At 40.6% G+C, this 22,574-nt stretch overlaps 1 protein-coding gene across 7 annotated transcripts in view; it reads right to left on the minus strand.

Annotated features, from left to right (window-relative positions):
• The window catches only part of vps13b (vacuolar protein sorting 13 homolog B), a 310,547-nt gene that overhangs the window by 80,188 nt on the left and 207,785 nt on the right, over nucleotides 1–22,574 (minus strand). For 4 of the 7 annotated variants that reach the window (XM_075464763.1, XM_075464762.1, XM_075464766.1 and 1 more), the window contains exons 32-36: nucleotides 19,089–19,292; nucleotides 15,928–16,054; nucleotides 14,611–14,754; nucleotides 681–1,037; nucleotides 167–581 (exon numbers count right to left, since the gene is read on the minus strand). In XM_075464763.1, coding sequence (XP_075320878.1) covers nucleotides 167–581; nucleotides 681–1,037; nucleotides 14,611–14,754; nucleotides 15,928–16,054; nucleotides 19,089–19,292 — 1,247 coding nt within the window. The remainder of the gene's footprint in view (nucleotides 1–166; nucleotides 582–680; nucleotides 1,038–14,610; nucleotides 14,755–15,927; nucleotides 16,055–19,088; nucleotides 19,293–22,574) is intronic. The other 3 variants (XM_075464765.1, XM_075464764.1, XM_075464768.1) reach the window with 1 other exon arrangement.

A 22,574-nucleotide genomic window follows, 5' to 3' on the forward strand; every position in this document is an offset into this window, starting at 1 on the left:
GAAAAACAACAAAGTGCTCATTAGTTTGATAGGTTTTATCTCTATTAGTAAACCAGTTATTATTTGTAGACATATTAGTCTGTAGAAAAGTTATCTTACAAACACCTTGATTACAACATCTAGAACCCCTTAAGCTAAGAGAATTCCCAGATAAAGTTTCTCTCACCAAGGCACTTGTAGTCAGAAGCTACTCCTCTTAAGGACATATCAAACACAGACAGCTCCATTCTCTGCTTGCGATGGTGGCAACTGAGCAGGACAGAAGGCTGCATAACTTGGAGGTACAAGAGAGGTTCCAGCACTTGGTCCCCAGTCCCTCTTCGTCCTGGTTGCCTCACGATGGTAACACCCAGTGCATGGCGGGCTGAAGAGCGGGTGGGAGTAGGCAGACCATCAAGGGAGAGCAGGCTTCCTCTCAGTAGAGGAGAAGCTGGCTGGGAGGTGTTGCTGTTGAGGATGTCCTCAGCAGTCAGACCCGCAAGTGAACCCTGGGCAGCTGGGGTTGGATCTGGAGTTGGGGAGGTCGAGGCTGGAGGAGACTCAGATGTGATCTCAGGATGATTGAGGACACTTTTTCCCACCTAAATTAGATACAGTAAGCTAATTCAGTACAGCCCCAGGAATAGAATTGTAAAGTATTACTTGAGGCAGTGAAAAAAGAAAAATTTGCATCCAAATACCTGGGTTTTCCCTACCTTTTCACCAGCCTCCGTCTTATCCGGTGTACTTGGCGTATCGGACAATGTGGAGAGGGCTTTTGGGGGACTAGAGCAAGCATAGGTCATAACAGACAGTCTACTAGCAGTAAGAAAGATGTCAAAAGGGATGAAGCTGAGGTTCTTCGTAATGGTGGATTTGCGTGAGGGCCTAGCGATACAGTGGTGGCTAGCCCCACTGTGCTGCTCTATTTGGACAATGCGAATGCGAGCGCTGTCACTGCCGAAGCCGCTGTCCTGTCCAGTAGCACTGTGATGTGATGAAGACTCTGTGCCTGCAGTAGGTTCTAAACGACCCAGCTTTTGCTCTTGTCGACGCACCTGTACACAGACATGAAATGGAAAAGCCATGTCAACAATGCTGGTGAGATTTTAGACAGTGAAATCCTAGATCCGGCACGAAAGAAGGAGGTATCTCAATTAGAAGAGTTGAAATTCCTAGCTAAATGAATAAAGTTGGATTTGGAGGTTTTAGACAAACTCTAAAATAATTATTTGCCTACAATGGTAATGGGCAGAAGTATGCATGGCTGTCTGACTCTCTGTGATAGCCTGGATACCTGAAATGACCTCCTTTGACCATCTAAAGCAGGGATGTCTAAATTCGGTCCTCAAGGGGCTGCTTACCTGCAGGTTTTAGATGTTCCCCTGCTTCAACACACATGATTCAGATGAAACAGATCTCTTCAAAAGATTGTTAAGTTCTGCACAAGCCTGCTAATGATGCATTGATTTCAATCAGGTGTGCTGAAGCAGGGAAACATCTAAAACCTGCAGGACAGCGGCCCTCGAGGACCGGATTTGGACATCCCTGATCTATAGGATAAACTTGTGATAAGCTAATGAGTGGCTGGAAAACTTGGAAATTTGTTTCTTGTTACAGCCCTAGCTTTTTAAGAAGGCACAAACCAAATACCCATAGACAAACTGAACAAAGGAAAACAGGGTAGAGCCACAGAGACATTACAGACAAGCCCTGGGACTTTTGCTGTGGTCGAAAATCATTTTGCACTTCTCGCAATATTTGAAATGTCTTCAAAAAAGGGCCTCACCCCGGCAAATGAAATAGCTTTGTGCAGTGACTGTGGTATTGTGTTGAAAGCAGCTGAGATTTTATGCTCGACTCCAAATAATGGATGCCGAGAGGGTTCCAGCCTTTGTGGCAATAAAAGGCTTTCAGTGACACAGAATATAAATCAATGTGAGGAGGTTTCTGGGTTTTAAGAAACAAAGAAAACAGCCATCTTTATTCTGCTACCAGAATAAAGAAGCGCACCATCTTCAACAATATAAAGAAGCTGAAAGTTACTCTGATGGGACAAGAATGAGACAAACATATACAAGTAAATGCTACCTGTCAATGCTATAATAAATTACTGGGCATGTTTGGAAAAAAAAAAAAGTTCCAAAGGCATGGAAATATTTTGTAAATCCTGAGGAAATATAAGTCATTGCCCCTGCCTTTTTTTCTCTTAGAGCTGTATCAATGAAAAGAAAAAATATTAAAATAACTGAAAGTATACAATAAGGGAAAATGTAAACATGTAAGGATGTTCCGGTTTACATAACCTCAGCATCAATTAGACATTTCCTCTCTCGCTGCAGGCCTGTCAGGTATATGATGAACAACTTCAGCCATTAATCATCATTATCAACACTGTTACAGAATTTTTTAAGCCTATTCTCATGGTTTCTCACTCATGTTAATGGATGCGACGTCAGTTTCAATTAGCTACTGCTGTCTTTGAAATGTGATTTTGATGAATTGCAAAATACAGGAAACAGAACAAAGGTGTGTCCCATTCTATCCCACCCTCGTCTACTCCATCCTACATATGGTTACCATTAGAGCATGTACTCTCAGCTGCCCCTTTTCTTTCTCTACATCACTCCCTCCCTTCTACTCAATGAGAATTTTAAATGTATATTATTGCTGTGTCGGAGATAGTGTTTCAAGACCTCAAGGCAAATACTAAACCCACTGGCAGCACATTAGACAGAATACTTGACTTATTAGATATTTCCTATTCAAAACAGTGTCATCAAAGGCTAAGAACAAGAGCCATATAAAACGCAGCAGCATGGCTGCCTGTATGCCTATTCTGCTCAACCACGCTCATATGTGGGGCTTCCATAAGATCGACCATGCCAGATCCATCTCCTTTCCCTACCATAATGAGGACAGGATGTGTGCACTTCTTTTCTGTAGAAATGTAAGATTTTCCAAGTAATAAGGAGGGGAAAGTAAGCAGAAAAGGGCCTGGACCTGTCTCCATGTGTGTTGTGTTAGGTGAGTGAAACATGTACTGAGGTAAGGAGGTAATTGAGAAGGTATTCAGCAAAAGCAACGTCTCCACGCCAAGGAGCACCCAACATTAGTGGGGACAAATGAGCTGCACAGCAGCAGGGAAAGAGTAGGAGCCAGCACAAACTGTTGGATAATCTTTATGCTTCTCTGTGTCTCTTCCCAAGCACAGACTGTACACATGTACTTAGAATTATAGCAAATATCCCATCTTCTCTTAACCACCACTGCTAAGAAAGTGCCCCCCAAGCAAATTCTTGGTCTAAATTTAGATGTGCTTACAAGTGGAATAAAGGATGATGAAGAACACAAATTGGGTGCACACGGGAAAAGAGACAATAAGAACATATGCTGCGGTGCAGTGTTCATCCTGTTTGGATCAACGCATGTGATTAGTGTAGTAAAGAAAATGTGCACAAACACATATTAGATCAGTATGCTTTGCAGAATTTGGTTGAATTTATAGTTCTAAAGCACATAATTGCATTTTTTTTCTCATGTTTCTATTTACCCGTGTTAGTTACATTCTCATTGATACTTCCTTTTTGAAAAAGAGAACAGGTATTCATGACAAAGTATAACGTAGCTCTGCAGCCTATATGGATTAGCCTAATGCCCATTTATTCATTGACAGAGAGCAATAAATTTAGAGTACAAACATGAGCTTTAGCAGCAGGCCTGGTCCCAGCTGAAATCCCCTTTTCCAACCATTACTTTCTATGGTATTATATAATGGTTGCACTGAAACACTGTTTCCAGATCCCAACGCAATCTTTCTCTGGACTTAGCCGATCGTGATCATGAACGTGTGACTACACACGTACACCCCCACCCCCCCAAGCCAATCATGAGGTCATTCCCTCAGAGTATCACGGCAGAACATTCTGGAAAAAGAAGGATAATCCCCAAAGTGTGAAACCATGAGTCTCCCAAGTGCCAATCATATCAGAGTGCATCTGTAAGACTTCTGACCCCGTTTCTGTCAGTGTAACTCAGAACAGCTTGACTAGAGGAAGGCTAATACTCGGAAGCAAATGTCACATCATCCAAATGCCACCCGTTTACAGTGTTGGCTGGCTAGTTGAATATGACAACATAACTTTCACATCTGAATACCACATATGTGGTTGATTGTTTCCAGATGAATGAAAAGTAGGTTGCAATTTGGGTTCAGAGATCAGGGAACATGAAAATCTGGATGTTTTAAGATGGTATGAAAGTCCATGGTAGTTGACAGGAAAGAATAAAATAAGTACCGTCAAAGTAACAAAGGTGACTATTACTCCTTTCCAAATGGTGTATTTAAAAGCCACATATTCTCACTATGGTCAGAATCCAGTCAAGTTATAGACGATGAAGAAACAAACAGATAAAAAATGAACAACATAAGAATATGCTGAATTCAAAAGCTGGGTGGGACGTCAGCAATATGGTGATGAGTGAAAGAGGCCACAAAGTTGACATGATTACAGAAATATTGAACAGCTCAGAGAAAAACCTTAAATTATGGGGACAGAGAGGAGAAGGCATTGTGTTTTTCTCAGTTTTTCTATAAGAGCAGATTACAAGTTTGTTTATTAGCTTGAGCTACAACCAGTGGCAGGCAGTTCCAGTAGCCATAGCAGTCAGGTGAGGCTTAAGTAAAGAACTGAGCCATTTTTCTAATGCATTTCTAGTTGAAAAATGTTTATCAAGAGTTTTCCCATGCACTCTTGTAACAACAGTAGAATTGCCATTGAAAAGTGAAGGAAGTCATTTATAAATCCTTTTGACATTGCTATTCAGTTGAGCTACTTGCTTGCATGACGCTTGCAAAGATTAACATCTGTATCTTGACTACATCAAAGTTTACAGGTTAGGCCCCTGCTGTGTTATCCACTTTTGTTTACCAGAACCATAAAGCTGATAGCAAAGCTCTGTGCTTTTGTATTAATAGAAGAAAGCCGCAATGCAGCAATACCTCATCTTAATCAAAAATAATAACAACACTTAGCCAAATGCCACAATGACAGTCTTTCTTTCTCTCATTTTCTTGTGGAAAACAGAAGGTGGAAGGCATTTATAATATGAAGTCATTGCTTGTATGCCATAACAGCGATCACAAAGTAAAGAGGGGCATCAAAGGCAGTCAGTTAATACACTGAACTTTGTTTCAATAACAAAGGCAACCTGCTATGCACTTCAACTGAACCACAACAAAGATGCAATGGAAGGTCACAACCCCGAAGCCTGTAAATGAATGCAGAGTGCTTCAGTGTGACAGTCAACTTTACTTTAAACGGTGCGCGCCAAAGCCTATGGCACCGAGAGGGGTCGTTTTAACAAGCTCCCTTCATCCAGTAATGCTCATGAGTGGATTTACTCCTCCAAGGTTTAACAGTATGTTTCTCAGAAGAGCAAAAGAGCAGAAATCTTTTACTATTTCTTTTACTTTTCCAAGGATCTCTTATTTATCCCTAAACACCTTTGTCTCAGTTGCCAGGATTAGAAAGATAAAGGGAGAGGAAAGAAAAACTGCCCGCCATGATGCCATGTCAAAAACTACCTTGTTCCTCTAATGCCATGTTATATGTTTGTTTGTGTGTCTGTTTGTGTGTGTGTGTGTGTGTGTGTACTGTCATTACTGGTGACAGTAATAAGGATGCATGTCAGCATTCTTAAGGTACTAGGTAAGTTGGAACACTTTCCATTTGGAAAGAAACATTGAAGCAAAGGTGAGGGGATGGCTGGTCTGAAGAGAGGAACAATAGATAAACTTATGAAACCCTTCACACAGAAAACACAGGAAAGATGAACAAACATGAAAACATGAATGCACAGATGATGTTCTTCAGTTTTCAGCTGCTTTATGGTTCGAACCATAAAGAGTCCTGGCTTTGAAACAAAGATGCAAAATGATAAAGGCTGGAGAATGAAAAGAAAAATTGTGAAAACAGTTAGTTAATGTAGTCCATCTGGGGAACTACAGTATGCTGCTCAACAAAGACCTGGCTCTGAGAAATGTGGCGGCCAAAGCCTCCGTTTTATAATTGACTGAACTTCAAAACCATCTTCCTCCCATGCCTGCGCACAACATTAGTTTGCTTACAAATATTTTGCCACAAATAGAATGCAGATTGCCACTGAGCAGCACAACAGAGTTGTATCCAGGGTGCTGACGTTAAGCAGGCTGCAGCGGTGTGCTCATTACTGCGAGTTTAAGACTGAGGCCTTCCTAGTGAGAATCCAGGCTCTCGGTAACACTCGCCAAACCCACCGTGGCCCACTAAATACCTCAGGCAATCAAGAATGATTTAAAAGATTTGACAGCCACCTCCCTTAAAGCTCAAATAGAGACTTATTGCTTTAGTCATTCTCAACAGATTCACCAATCTAAACCAAAACCCTGATTTAGATGCCCCAATCAAATGTGGTGCTTAGGTTAGGGGTGACTGTAAGGATATGCAGGAATTACGCCACATCGTTACAATAACACTGGCTGTTTGTATAAGCAGGATGCAATGTGGTAGTATTGAAAGGAGTGTTGAAAAATGCCAGAAGACAATTTCTAGACTAACACCGCAACTGTTAGTGAAAATAAACAATGACGGAAAGTGGTCTGACCATCGTGATGCAAGTATTCAGAAATGACACGCAGGCTTTCTCGGCTCATCTGACATAATCCCTTGGCTGGAATCGGATGCTGACGAACAGACTTTATCACCAAATGCTTCTATCATTAATGACACGTGAGACGCAAGATAAACATAATAAGTAAAGTAAAAACACTGATATTCTAAAGCTAGATGGAGAACTTGGCACAAAGAATATTTGACAAATGGATAAACAGATTTGATAAAAGTAATAAACAAATATATATATCTTTAACTCCTTGTACTACTTTCCTACAACCGCAGTCGGACTCCAAACATTTCACAAGGTAACTGATTACATTACAATGAAGGCCAGATGTGGGAAAACTGTAATTAGGAAACACACACCAGCAAATGGAAGTGAACTAAAGAAGCACCCGGGGTGTGTCTAAATTGTTGGGATTCTGCCCCCCGCAGCAGCAGAAAACTCATCGTGTCTCTTTCCTTTGTCCTCTCTTTCTTCATGGGACTGGAGCAGAGCACAACTGGCCTCATTAGCTGTCATCATTAGTATTTATTTCTGAGATTAGTGTGAGTATAGCTCCCCTATCTAACACACATGCTCCAGTATTTACAAATCCCATGAAGCCCTGAGTGATGTGAGCTCGTCGTTACAAAAGTTTTCTGAAAGCAAACATGAAAGTGCACATGGCTGAGAATCGTTTGTGTTTGCAACTTGACTTAACAGTTTGAACTAGAGTGATGTGCTGCATCGCTTATACTCTGCAGGTAAAACAAAGTACGGCACTGTCCACAGGCATGCTTACAGTGAAATACAGAAAAAGATCAGTAAAGAACTGTGCAGCTAAATATCACTCAACACACTTTTAAACTAAAGGAATTAAATTTGGCATTATGTTTTAAACAAACAAAAAGAGGCCCCTCAAACCGTATTGTCCTCAGCATGGGCTTGGCGGTTCACAAAAACAGATGTCCTTAAAAAGCTTTCATCAAGTCATGGAGCGTTCTTAAAAGTGCCTGTCTGCACTGCCTGGGAGAGTTTCTGTGCTTTAGTTACGAGACTGCGCAAAAACAGCGACAGCAGGAGAAAAAACAACTTGAGGTGAGATAAGGCTGTTGGGAGCAGCACAGCCTGGGAAGTGAAGGAGTTAAAGGGGGGCAGATGAGGCTTTGGTGGTCTGTTGAGGACTGCTGTGAACAGCCCACACCCTAGGGAGCCAGAACACACACTCATAGTTGTGAAAAGACACATTACAAGCGCACATCATCCACAATACATATTAAAAAAAAAAGAGAAAACACACATCGACGAACAAGACACAAATATGGACGTTGTATTGCAAACTCAAAAGAGTGGCGTGAAGTCAAGAACAACCCTGGCTCGCTCTCTATTTACAGAGCTGAAATTAGAAGAGGAGGATTGAAGTAATCTTCCTTTAATTTCTCTCTGGATGTTTTCCCAGGGCTGAGTGAGACAAAGGAGTGCATGTACTGTATGTTAGGTTCTCAGAGGAGAATGATGCAAGAACAATGTTCCCTCATCTGAGTTAGCAAAGAGGGCCTTCATAAAGGGGACTGAGAGGACAAAGCTAGGAACATACCATTGAAGAAGATAACAAGCTGAAGCACGAGGCAGAGTTTAGCATTGATAAACACCTGTACACACTTTAAAAATCCAGTTCTGACTCCACAAAAAGATGTGGAAAAAAGAACATTTCTGTGCATCCATGGAAAATCTTCCACAGGCATGGAGTGGTACGCAAATTTAATTTTAGGTTAAATATTTAGTTTAATGAGAGCAGTTCATTTCCAATCAACTGAATTTAGAAGAGCGTTTTTACTGTGCTATTCAAGTTACTTAATACTGTGTATCAGATGTTATTCTCGGTAGAATCTTGCTTCTACAGGTGTAAGAAAAAAAAAACTGTTTCCTCTTTTCACCTCGACAGAAATTGTTGAATTTTTCACTACGCAAAGTCTACTACGGCTGCTTTTACTAGTCCCATGGGTCTGTGACCCTTTATCCCTTGGAGGCAGAGAGCAAGGGCACTACTGAGATCTGCTCACTTGATTCGTCACTTGATCCTGGAGTTCACAGTTGGGGCCTCCCGCCTCTTCTTAAAGGCAAGGTTTGTTTCTCCGCTCTAACAGAATTCCAGCCTTCGTGATTCTATCTGGAGTTTTCACGCCAATTTTGCCAAAACAGATTGAGGAGGCAGCAAATTCAGCTGCTACTGATCTCAAATAGATTGAGTTTCGAGGGGCCAATTTAAGACTGTGCCATGGTTATACTTCGAATTGAAGGTTGGTAAGGATGTAGGGGCTGAACCAGGGAGGTGAGTTGTTATGACTGGCTGTCAATTAGCAGTTGATTCACACAGGAGGTTCAGCGAGACACAGAAAAAATATATAATTTCAAAACAAAAGAAGGGGTGCAAGATGAACATGGACTATGAAAATATGTGTGTTTAAGATAAGCCGAGACAACGACACTTACTTTACAGATGTAAGGCAGCCAAAATGGAAAAGGAGATGGTTGCATGGGGAGCTCTATTTATTATTCCTCTCAGCAGCAACAGGGAGAATGAAAATAGTGCAAAGCGGGATGGGAAGAGGTCAGGCTGAAAACAATCTGGCACTCAAAGAGGGTTAATGGCCAGGTTGACTGGTTAAGACGTGACCTCTGAAGAAAATCAGCTCCCACATTTACAGACAAATACTTTGGACAGAGTCAGAAAGCAAAGCAAACATCAGACTCAGACTTTCTCTGTCTCTCTGTGTCATGTCTGCAAGGATTACTGCCTTACTCTCTTGCATTCTCTGTCATTTGGCAGTCCTTGCTCAAGCTGTCTGATCCTCTACCCCTGAATGGATTTTAACCCGACTCTGATATTTCATTATCATTATTATTTCTGATGGCCACTGTAGCACATAAAAGATCCTCCCATATCTTACTGTCCTGGAGAAATGTAGGTCAAGACAGAAACTTCAAGTCGACAGCTACGAGTCAATATGAAACACTCGTTACCAAGAGGAGCAATCTTGGAAATGGTTTTCTTTAAACACACACTTATGAGGATAGGGCCAAGGGTCGCTTACTGAGCCAAGCTAGTCAATAACACCGTCGCTTAGATAAGCTGTCCTACGTGCTTTTGACATTCAGCAAGTACTCCTACACGAAAAAAAGTTAAACTGTTACACAAGAGAGCAGAATAGGCCACCAAGCTTTCATGCTTCCAGTGTAACATTCAGCAGCATGTGGACCAAAAACAGAGAAAAGTTTGAATCCATTTTATGTGTTCTGCTATTTTTGTATCTACATGCAAAGATCCAAAGGTTAAACTACTGATATTTGCAGTGTTTTTTTCTAAGTTGTTGACTGACTAACCATACTGTGCATGTCTTCTAAAAGTAAAGTGCCAATGCTTTCAAAACAGAGAAATCAACTTCATACAGAGCATTATTTTTCCAGGTACCTGGCAGAAGTGTTGTGCCAAACATCAGACAGAATCTCCTTGTAGTTCTGATGGGGATTTAGGCTGTGTCAGTGTTTAGTGTCTCCTTATGTAATCTAAGACTGATTCCCTGATGTTCAGATTTGTGCGCACCAAACCATCTGTCGTAGCAGGGCTCCTTGTTCTTCCTCTTGCTGTGGATACTGTTTTATGACTGGCTGTATATTTGGAGTTATTGTCTTATGTGGAATGAATATGGAGCGCAACACCTGAGAATTAGCAATGTGTAGATGTGAACACAAGAAGTGCCTAAAACTCCAGCATAGCATTGGACATTAACAGCAGCACGACTCTTTCTTTAATCAAATGATAAACCGCACACTAGAAAGTACAGATTTGTTTTTAGAGTGAGAGTGGAGTGTACTATATAATGCACAAAAAAAAAAAAAAAAAGCATGTGCCTTCTGTAAATACACTTCTCACAGCAATTCATGTTGGTTGGGAACCTTGCCCTCTGTTTAAGACTGCATTAGTAAGAGTGTAGCTTTTGTCTTTTGGGTCCATGCCTAAGATTACACATATTCAGTAGAACGGTAATATTAAAATCTACAGAGTATCAAATTCTGTCTGAGGAGGAACCTTCTCCACTATTAGCCAACCAGCTATGTCAGTAGCCAGTTCTGAAAGGGCCGGCAATTTTCCAACAAGAAGCTGTGCAAGTCCCACGAAGGAAAGAGAAATGAAGTGCATGGAAAAGAAAGGAGAATAACAAAACAAAAGCACCGAGATAACATTTGGATAAAGGTAAAAACATGAGGAAAAACGCCTCAGATAACCTCAAAACAAAGGAGAAAAGACAGAGGATTAAATGTTGAAAATGAGGGGAAGAGAAAGAGTAGAGATAAGACAAGTAATAGGAGACTGTGAGATTCTCCACATGTGTGTTTACTAAAAACTTTAATTCTGAGGTTCCTGTGATGTCTGATACCTTCTCCTGTGCCTGTGTATTACCACTGAGTGTGCACTGGCAACGATGTGTGTGTGTGTGTGCGTGTGTGTGTGTGTGTGTGTAAATGAGTGTTACAGGAAGTCTAAAGCCCTGTTTCCCATGCGTGTAATCATCCCAGGATGAGGTGGAGCGGGACTTCCCCTGCACCAAAGGGTATTTTCCTCTCACACTGTGGTACAAGCACATGGCTGACCCAGGCTGCCTCTGTTTGAGACTGTGTGTATGTGCGTGTGTGTCAGAGAGAAAGAGAGACAGACAGAGACATACTAAAAAAAAAGAAAGAGAGAAAAAATCCTATCCTGGCTTATGAAGATACTAAAAAACATCAGGTGCTTCTTATTGTGAAATCTGAATGACAAACAGGGAGTGATGCAACAATGAGATATTATAGAGGAAATTATGTCAGAGACATCACTTCCTTTATAAAGAGAGAAAGACAACAATGTTGTGTAAAGAAAGAAGGAAGACTTAGTGTTTCGGATAAGTGATACTGTCAATGAGAAGATGTCAGGTGGATGAGAGTACAAATAGGTCAGTTGCTCTGTCATAAAGACATATTATACTCATGACTCCCGCAAAAGTACTGCAGACACTTACCAGAAAAGCTGGACACCATGTGTATTAATATATATATATATATATATATATATATATATATATATATATATGTATATGTATATGTATATGTGTGTGAGAGGGTACGAATTTGTGTTGCTGGGTGACACTGTTGATGACATAAGTCCCAGAAACTGCTCTGTCATCTATTCATAACTCCTGGGCTGTGGGACCTCCCGCTGCTGAAAGCTGTCTGATTCAAACCCAGCCTCACTTCATCATCATTAACATCAACCAGGAAATACTGAGATGAAGTCAGGCTGTGACGGACCATACCTAATGCTGTGATAAACATTCCAATAGTGCAGTGATTTGAGGAGCAACACATCTGCATATGGACTGCTCAGAAAACATGTGGCTCTTATGTACATGGTAAGCCAATGGTGCACAAGTGGCTCCAGTGTGCAATGTGATAGAATGAAACGTTAGAGTAAGTGTGTCTGTGGACAAATTCAGAGCATAGCTTAGTGTCTAGAAACGACTGAAATCATACACAAGGCTTGCGCATATTGGCCACACGCCTGGCTCGCCTCTCTACTACCAGGGAACCCAAAAGCCCCAACAAAACAAATTCATTAACCCTGACAATAAGACACAGCTGTGAGGGGTGCTGAGAACTGTTTGAAAACAGTGCATGGGATTGAGGAGAATCTGTTCAAGACAAACGCCATAAGAAAAAAATAGAGGAAAGAGGATTTGGTAATATGGGAGAGTGAGTAATGAGCAGTGTTTAATTTCAATTTGAACTGGGAACAAGGCTGACTGTGAGAGAGGAGATAGGCTTTTGAAGCACAGCAACAAAAACAGTTCCCCCACACCAGATGCTCGAGCTCCAGGACCTGTTTCTAATTGAATCCTTTGAACAGGTTGTGCAAAGAAAGTACAAACAAAACCTTCAAATTTATGAATATCATTACTAAAGCTAGGATGGATCATAAAAACTGATATATATTTCAAATCCAGATTCTGACATTTTGGATTAAAAAAACAATTGAAATACATCATAACTTTATGATTATTATTTGTAACTGGGTAGCAGGGGATGGGCAGGCTATCCAGTAAGTGCTTTCTGATTGTAATAAAAAAAAATTTAAAACACAAATATAATCCCATGTTACATTCTTAGGGTACATACTACTAATGTTATTTTATGGCGGTACATCTCATATGTAAGAAGGGGAAAGACAGACTGCTGGCACAGCCTACAAACCACAGGAACAGGGCTCTGAAGAATCATATGACACTGTAGATAAATGCACCACTAGAGGGCTCTGTAGCTTGTAAAATCAGCTTTCATAGACAAGAACACATCATATTCAACCATGAAGACTCACAACACTCTGGTAAATGGAGGTAAAAATAATTTTACAGTGTCCAAAAAGCCAAAGCCAGACCACACTTAGTAAGCGCACCCTCAATGGATGCACAGAGGTAAAGATAGACAAACTGATCCCAGTGTTAATAATGCCCTTGTCTCTATCTATGAAACAGATATAGCAAATTTAAGAGGGAAAACTCCCAAGCGTTATTATCATTATTGCATTACATCACTGTGGATCTGTTGGTCATTTCAGCTTCACTAAATCCAGCTAAAGCAAGCAAGAAAAAAGTAGTTAGCTGTAAATTTCTGCACAAAAATTGTAAATCAGACAACATAGGTGAAAAAATATTGAAAAACAAACAAACAAACAATGCAGCCACTGTCAATGGCCTCAAACAACTCTAAATACCCAGCAACATCCAATCATAGCTGCTCAGCACAAATGCATAGAAGTTAATGAAGAAGAAGAAAACTGAAATCATAGATAGACCCTCAGAGTATATTTAAGCAAAGTTTACATTGCTATGAAAGAAATATAATAATAATAAACCTTACATAGGAGTTCAATAATGTTTGAGAAAACATTTTCTAATTGTTAAACTGTTGCCAACAGACCTCAAAGAATAACTGCAAACTTTCTTTAAACTAGATGGACGAACCTCAATGCCTCTCTAACTACTGGAAAAAAGAAAGAAAAAGAAAACAAAACAAAAAAAAAAAAAATCAATCAATATGTACTGTACTCATTCATGTTAGATGGTAGAGTGTTAGTGTTATCAATGCAATCACAGTAACAATCTATTCTATGTGTTTACATCTTGGTTTGGAAGCCTTCGATGGATCTAAGTCATCTAACACGCAACAGTCTCAAGTCGAGATAACAATAAAATCACATTGTCAACTCATTGCATTTCTACTCACACCCCCTCTTCTCTACCCTGTCCCCTTTCCTCTTTGATGACTCCCATCCTCACCACAGCTGGTAAATATTTTTATATTGTGTTCCATTAGAAAGCTTCATTAAGTGGTCAGACAGTGCAAATGGCGCCTTGGAGCTCCTTGTCCTGTAAACAATAGGAAGGGCCCTGAAAGCTGCAGCTGAGCAAAGCTCAGTAAACTAATGCCACATTAGAGAACTGCCTAGCTCAGAATGAGTAAATATTTAAATGTGCTGGATTCACCCATAATAGTAAGGGTGCGGGGGGCTAGTTAGGGGCACAGTATCAGAAGAATCATCGCGATAGAGCAAAGCTGGTACAGTTGTGCTTAATAATGAGTGATGAGTGGATGTGTGAATGTGAATAAAAATGCAGATCCTTAATGTACGACTGAAGAGACATACAGAGTTTACACTTTTCTTTTTTGCACTGTAGGAACTTGTCTGTGGAACAGGATGCACGTAGGGTGACCAGTAAACTAATCATTCTGCAGCAAGTAAAAGACAAGTGTTTGAATCTTTATACAATTCTACACATTTATGAATACTGAATTGCATTTACACCAGTGGGTAGCCCTAAATAACACACCCTGGAACTCCACAGAAATGTCATCGCGTTCATATGTCTACATTTTGATGCCGGTTATTAGAGTTTGTACCTCAGCGCTTTTCTCTGGAGCGTCCATGCCCACCATGTTGTCTCTGAGAAGCTGCTGGAGGAGCTGCACCTGCGCAATGCTTAGGTAGAAATCTAAACTGCTGGTCACATTCACCTCCAGAGAGTGGCCACACACCACCACCTCCTGCGGAAAGAAGGGACGTAGAGCAAGGGGATATTAGAAGAGGAGGTAGGAGGAGAGAGCAGGAAATGCATTCAACACAACATCGGGATTGTTTGTGGCCTCATTCAGTGCTTCTCTGTTTCGCATCTTGTAAACTCTTACAGTACTTTGTTCACATTACATCTTCTCTCTGCCCTGGTCTCTGTTCAGTGCATTCCTCTCTCCACTCTTCCCTCTGTCCTCTCTCGGGCCCCACCCACATGCAACAGTGTAAACTTTAGATCTAAAAGGATATTACTCACTAACACTGAGAACTGGACTGCACACATGGACCAAACTTACAGTAACTACACACAATGGTATTGAGATTGTATTAGATACAAATATAAATGTTTTTCTTGTCTTGTGTCTATCAGATTCACAAGAATACATTGACTATATTATCATAATCAATGGTAGTAGCTGTACTAGTGGTAGTAGTTATTATGATACATGTTCAGACTATCAAGATGTTAAAATAATAGTTATAAAATACATTGTCAGGTGACAAAAATGTTACCACGTTACCAAATGAATTTGATAAATACAGCTATCACATTGATGTTTTGTAGTATCTTTGAACAATTTCACAAAATTAAGTTCAGGGCAAAATGTTATAGGAATTTTACAACAAACATTGTTCTATACATTCCAGTACATTTGAGGGAGTTATAGAAATCACACTGTGTGTCTGTATGTGTGTCTCAGAACAAACTATGGATTAGCTGTTACACATTGTCAAGGGGCACGTTAGCGTGGTCGGAAGAAGCATCAAAGAGGCAGGAAGTCTCAGAGAGCCGTGCCAGAAAACATCAGCTGTATAAGCAGAAAGGTTTGAACTCTAGAGGTCAAAAACCTCCATTACATAGTGGACTGGCTGAGTAAGTTACTGTACGTTAAAGCAAAATATAAATACTTTTGACATCTCACATAATCATCGTCTATTTTCATATGAACAACAGATTGTAAGAGTAATGGCCGCAATTATGGCAGAAACAGGTTCTAGCCAAAGGGCACCAGAAGACAAGTTTAAGTAGTGAACAAACCTCTACTAAGTAGTTGAGTACACAGATAAATACACTAGTGTAGAAAATACAAATGCTTTTTAAAGAAAAGAGCAGATATTTAAGTGTTCTGAGCTGAATGGATGCTGACCTCGGTCTGTCCGCTATCAGGGGAGAGACTCTTGCTGAATATGATGGCTGGGGCAGCAGTCACCCGAACAGAGAAGTCCGTTAAGATTGGTGTCAGGATGGCTCGGCGCTCCTGGTGCCTCCTGATACTGTACATAAATACATGCATACAAAGACATTTCATCAGGAATAATCCAAATTTCTGTTTACACACTTGTCCCACTTGCCTAAGAATATATCTAACAGTAAGAGCAACCGTAAGGGACCACTTATTCACTAAAACAGGTCTCCTTTTATTTACCAATAACTTGTTATTGTTACCAGTTGTAAAATATTGTAAGACTGTCCCATCTGCCTAGGAATGACGAGTCAACACAACACAGGCAAAACCACAAAATGTTCACAACTGAGCTATTGTTGTGTCCTAAGCTGAAAGGCAGACATCATTGTAAATGAGGGTCAGGCCCTCAATGATTTTTCGAGTTTAAATAAATAAAAATCAAAAAATCAAATATTTCAAACCTACTCTGGCCTTTCAAATCTAAACCCGTACAAAGTTACACACACACACACACACGCACGCACACACACACACACACACACACCAAGAGAGCGATAGATTTCAAAATAGATTTGTCTTGTGGGCCTGATTTGTGATAAATATCCATAACACAGCTTTTGCATTTTCGGTTGATTTTTTTTTTTGTGCTGGATGCCTGAATAAAGTTACAGAGTGAGATGTTATTTGACAAGTCTCGATTGGGAACACCCCTTAATTGTATACATGAGATCAAGCTGAGACCTTCTAATATCAACTCTCTCCATTTCACTAATGTTCATTCCCACAATCAAGTCATATTTGTGGGAACATTTGTTAGCAGTAAAACAAATATACAAGAGGGCTTTATAAAGTGGTGTTAATTGCCACATCTGCTGCTATTAAAACAATCAAATGGTACAGCTTCCAATATTTATAGTTGGCGAGGATTATAAAAGGCCTAGTTTCTAGGTGGCCTCAACTACAGTACTTAACCAGAACCAATATCATATTCACTTCTGCTACACAAATGTGCATTACCAGTGCCCTTAAGGGATTATATTCTGACACATTTCTTTGTGGACAGTGTTTGAGGGGAGCCTAATTCTAAGGTGAAATGATCTGTGAGGCCAATTGGTGTTGGACTAATCTGCCGTCAGACAGGCATTGAAACAATGAGCGTCTCGTTGCAGTGGACAGGTGCTATCATTCACCAGCTAAGCTCGGAGACGTGGGGCTCAATTTACCAGTATTATGGGAGCCTCTGACAGGGCAGGAGAACTGTGGGCGTGTGTCTATGTGTGTGTGTGTGTGTGTGTGTGCCTTTGAATTAGTGTTGTACAAATAGCAAAATATGGAATGTGCGACTTATCTTTCATTCAGCGTTTTATGGTGTAATCAGTAAAGCGATATGTAAGTGGTAGGAATAAAAAGAGAAGGTTGTGCAGGGTAGCTGACAGGAGAGGCGATGGGGGGGAGTTCACAGCTCCCTGACACAGGGTCTTTCCTAGCCAGCAACTAAAAACTGTGACGAGGACAGATCCTGTCAGTCGATCCATGGTGCTGGAATTTCCTCACAAAACCTCAGGAAGCAAACTGAGGCCACTGTACATCCGCAACTACTGGAACTGAACCCAAAAGGCAGCAGTGAACATGCCGTGAGTTTAAAGAAGGGGGGAGTGGGGTGTATCAATGTAGGAAATAAGGAAAGGTGTGAACTTTGGAAGTCATGTGTGTCAAAACTTGTTAAAACCAAGGTGGTGAATTTCTGCAAGTGATTGCAGCAGACAAGTAAAGCTGTGAACTTGACTCCCCTTTCCTCAGTGTATTGGAACATTTTAAATCACATGTTCAGTTATGACTTAGTAGTGGACGAGGCTCGAGAGCAGCATGCTGCAGTGCAGCAAAGCCCATGTTCCAATTGAGCCTTTCATTGTCTGCCCTGCCACAGCATGGAGAGCAGGGAAACACAAGGTGACAACAGCCACCCGCAAAGATTTGTTTGGGGTCCAAATGTCTGAATGAGAAATCAGATCAACAAATCAACTTTGACTTTCTCACTGTGACTGAACAAAGACACTGCTTGCTGACTGATGACATGACAATGAGAAGAAGAGACAGGAAATAGCAGCACACAGATCAAATCCGATGCGTTATGATAGTTCACTTTGAAAATAAAAATGCCTCATGGAGCTCAAGTCTTCTGACAAATGACAAGTGAAACGTAGTTGAACTACAATGCATAAATGCGTCAACGCTTTAGGGAAAAAAGCAATAAAAGGTGCATGTCAAGTCATCTGATAATCATGCTAAAATAGCTATTTTACAACAGACTCTGACTACCACGGCTGAAGAATTCCAAGACAGGCAAAGGCTTAGGATAGCATAGTTAAATCACTGAGGAAACAGAAGAAAGAAATCAGGGTTGTTGGATGTCAGATACACAGTCCTACAGGTTCACATTCATGTTGCACTCGTTTGCCCTTTATTGGATTTATTTATTGATTATGATTCAAAAATAGACGTAGATAAAATGTTTACTTGAGCCCCCTGTAAACCATTTCCCACTTTATTCAAAGATTTGTACAAACTCAGCAGATTGCAGTGCTTCTCCTCTCCTTCTCCTTCGGGTGGAAATGTTGATTTGGAAGGTGTGGTCAGTACCTCGACTGTAACCTCAACTCAATCTAATTCTTCCTCTCCGTCTCAGTTTTTAATCCAAATAAATGAATGAATAGATTAATAAAAAAAAAATACATTCCTGTACCAAGAATGAGTCAAATAACTTGAATATAAAAAAGTTCCATGGGCATTGTTTAGGTTTATGAGGACACATACACTAGCAAAAGCCCATTCAGGAGGAAGATAGTGTAAAAAAAGCATCCTCAATGCATAAATCTCTATTGGCTGCACAATAAAAACTATTATCTCAGGTCTGAGAGCAGAGGGCCCAGCCATCAGTATAACCAGCAAATCAGCAGGCAGATTTTTTTCTTGGCAAGACTCAAAAAACCATCACTGTGGGTGTAAGAGTGCCTATTTGTCTCATCAATACAGTAAAGAAAATTACAGTTTCCATGATTCCATAATTCAATATTGTGAAACATTAAAGATTAGCCTGTAAATAGAATGAAGTGCATGCCGACCTGCTAGCCATGTTCCACTCCAGGGCTGGATTCTGGGAGCTCCTCTCACTATCTGCTGAAACGCCTCCTTTGATTCCCTCCTTCTCTGGTTTGAGTTGCTCCCAGTGAGCAGTTCCAATGTTGATAGACTGGAGGTCGACCTGATACTGACGATCCTCCACCTCGGATCCTGGGTCACGCAGAATGCCGAGGTTCAGCGCACGTCTACAGAAAAACAGAAAGAAAAGGGTCATTTTACAGATAAACCCTACTTTGGGTTTACTTAGAAAAACAGCAAAGTCGTCACACAAGAAGAAAATGAATTGGGAATTTGCACATAAATTAAATTCAATACTTCTGTTCTATGATATACTTTATGTGTTAGAAGCGAGTGTACAAGTCAAATTTTTTTATTCTCAGTTAAGGCAATCAAGATGGGTCGGACTGTTCTTTTTGTTGTCAATTACAATGAAGCACACCACTCTCTTAGCATGCCAGGTAGTCTGTTATAATGAAACAGTAAAGATGCTCTGGCACCAGGCCTTATCCACTTTTAACTTCTTCCTGCCTTTTTAGTGGTTTAGTAGCACATGTTTCTTACAGGAAGATTTATGACTAAATCAAGGCCTCTGGTACTTGTCCAGCAAAACTCAGATAAATAACCCCACATGTCTCAGGTGAAATCATTTGACTTTTATAAAGTTCTGCTTTATGCCAGCTTATCGTTGGCAATAAACATTACTAAAACGCTGGCTGGACGGCACAGTAGTCTGGAGACTGTGGCTCGTATTGCCTTTTACTTTCTATTTCGGTCTACGAAAACACAAGACTTTTGCAGTATACACAAGCTGTAATATGGTCGAGGAGATGTAGAGATATGTCAGTAGTGGGCAGCGGTGTGTCTGTAGCTGAATGGCTACAGTCAAGGGAACATACACTGTCCCATGAGTGCCAAGAAAAAAAATGATGTAATCTATTTTGCCTTTTTTGAGAGACAAGATCCTGACGAATTCATGAGACAAAAGGAATAATCAAAATTCAACATCTGCATATGAGGTCAGGGCTTTCAGTTCGTTATGATATGTTTATTTGTGCTGGTGAATTCAAATGAGAGCTTAAATGGTATAAATAAAGGCTTAAAATGGCTACAGATGTAGCGGCAGCATGAGTAGTTTTATTTGTTTCGGCAACGTCAATGGCAATTTTCAGATAGCATTTCCCTTCCCAAGCCGCACTGAAAAGGCCTCTACTAGAGCATGATGTTATGACAATAAGCACCAAGTACAAAAACAATGGCAATGGTAGATCAGAGGTGTATAACTGGATTTAGCTGGATTTGTTGACATACAAACAAGTGAAACAGATCCTTAATCAACATTTGGAACCGCATTTATCAACAGAGTATAATATAAATCAAACTTAGAGCTCTGTAAGATTTGGGTGGGATGTGTCAGTCTAGATTCATTAGGGTTTTGGTAACAGTACCTCCACCACCCTCCCCAAGCCCAAACTGTATTTTTCAGATTAAACAAACCACATTTACCTCATATGCTTTCCAAATTATCTCTTAACTTTAGCTTATTTAGGAGACTCTCTCACTCATAATCAACATAACATGGGAGTCTGCAGCCAAGTCTCTCCATTGCTGAGCTGCAGGGTCATCTCCAATGACATAAATAAATATGATAAACATTTGTCTTGGTCATGCAGCCAGTGGAAAATGGTGTGATTTAATATCAAAAGACATATTTCAGCAAATCGCAGGAAACTAGAGAGCTTCATTTCTGACAAATGAGGAGGGGAGGAATTTTGGAAGTTCCCCTTGGGGTGCAATAATAATTGAAGCCAGATTTTCTTGTTGTACATGTGGGGGGAAAACACTGGCGGTTTGACATTTTTGATTGGTCATGTGAAGACCACACTGCTTGGCCAAGAAGAATCAGAGAACGTCTTGGAAAAGCACGGAACTTACTCTGCCCATCGTATACAAGGACAAACTAAAAACATACAAAGTGATGCAGGTGGAACACACACTTCTGTTGGGTTTCATATGTCATTATCAGACATCTGCCTCCCCCTCCAATATGTGAAAAATATGCTGAAAAGTGAAAATAAGTCATAAATGACATGCTTTCGCAGATGAGGAAGACGGGCGGGGGGCAGGAAGAGAATGGGGAATTTTTCTCAAGCACTAGTTACTTAGATTTACCCTTGTTCCCGAGCCAACCTTATTTTAATTGCAGAAAAAGACCGCAGAAACATTATTTTTTATGACAAAATTCTGCTATTTATAAAAAGGGATCAAAAGCTCTGCAGTAAGAATGTTCTGTTTCACTGCATTCATGGCTATCATTTAAAAAAAAAAAACAATTTAAACCCAGTTTGAGTCCAAAAAGCCACTGGGCCGATTTTGCATCAGAGCTGAAATATGAGGGCTGAGATCCAACATTATTATGGCCCAAAGTCAAGCCCTCCACCCTACTCAAGCACAAAATAGTGAAGACATTGCAGTGTTGGTAATCCAAAATGCAGTACATGGAAAACGCAATTCACTGGTGCGTCATCACTCCGAACAAAATAATGATGGCCCAAATATCTCTGAACAGAAGATAATCAGACAAAAACTACTAATCTACTGCATGTTCTTCTGTTTAGCATTCTTTGGGTGCTTTGTATGTGCTGGGCAGAGCATCAGTCATGATTTGTGTTTTTAAAGTAGATGCGTAGGGGGTTTTAGTGTTTAATGTGAAGCAGATTTGTGACTGTGCTGAAATGGAAATATAATCTGTTGAAAAAAAAAAAACAGAAAAAAAACCCTCAGGCCATATGTGTAACACACCAATTAATAGAGACATTAGCTAACGCCAATGTATTAACTGATAAACAACAAAAAAGCTCATACAAACGCATGCTGCTACTGCATACCATACAGGTATTAGATGCAACCAGTGAGAGATTTACTTTCCTGTTGAGGACCACTTTGAACAAACATCCAGAACTTGCATGATTGGAAAAGGTGAATTCCAAGAAAAATAAAGTTAAATGCGCATAAACACCGCTACATAGATAAAGTATCAAATTAAATAGAGCCAAGGGGTAAATAAGTAAAGAGGTTTGATGAAAAAGAGTGAAAGTGGAATATTGAGAGAGCCTGATTACCACGCTGAGGGTTTGAAGGCTAGCTGTGGTTCAAGGTTGTAAAACAAACCGCAGTGGGATCTGGTTGAGGCTCAAGGCCCAATGGTAGGCATGTGGGAGCAATGAGCTGTGTTGAAGCCTATTGCTCAGGATGCTTTGGGGCAGAGTGTATCATAGCTCATAGCTTTAAATGGTCTTCCACCTTTCTTTCTCAGCCTCCCTCCACTTTCCACTCAATACCTTTCCCCGGCCCCAGGCCAGTAGGGCAGGAAGCACCGGGGTAATACCAAGTGCTGCTGGCTTCTGGATCTCGTCACTCTGAAACCCGCAACCTTAACCCACAACCCCAGGCATGGTTTTCACTCCGTT

This window comes from Odontesthes bonariensis, chromosome 5, assembly GCF_027942865.1.
Source record: "Odontesthes bonariensis isolate fOdoBon6 chromosome 5, fOdoBon6.hap1, whole genome shotgun sequence".
Taxonomy (NCBI): domain Eukaryota; kingdom Metazoa; phylum Chordata; class Actinopteri; order Atheriniformes; family Atherinopsidae; genus Odontesthes; species Odontesthes bonariensis.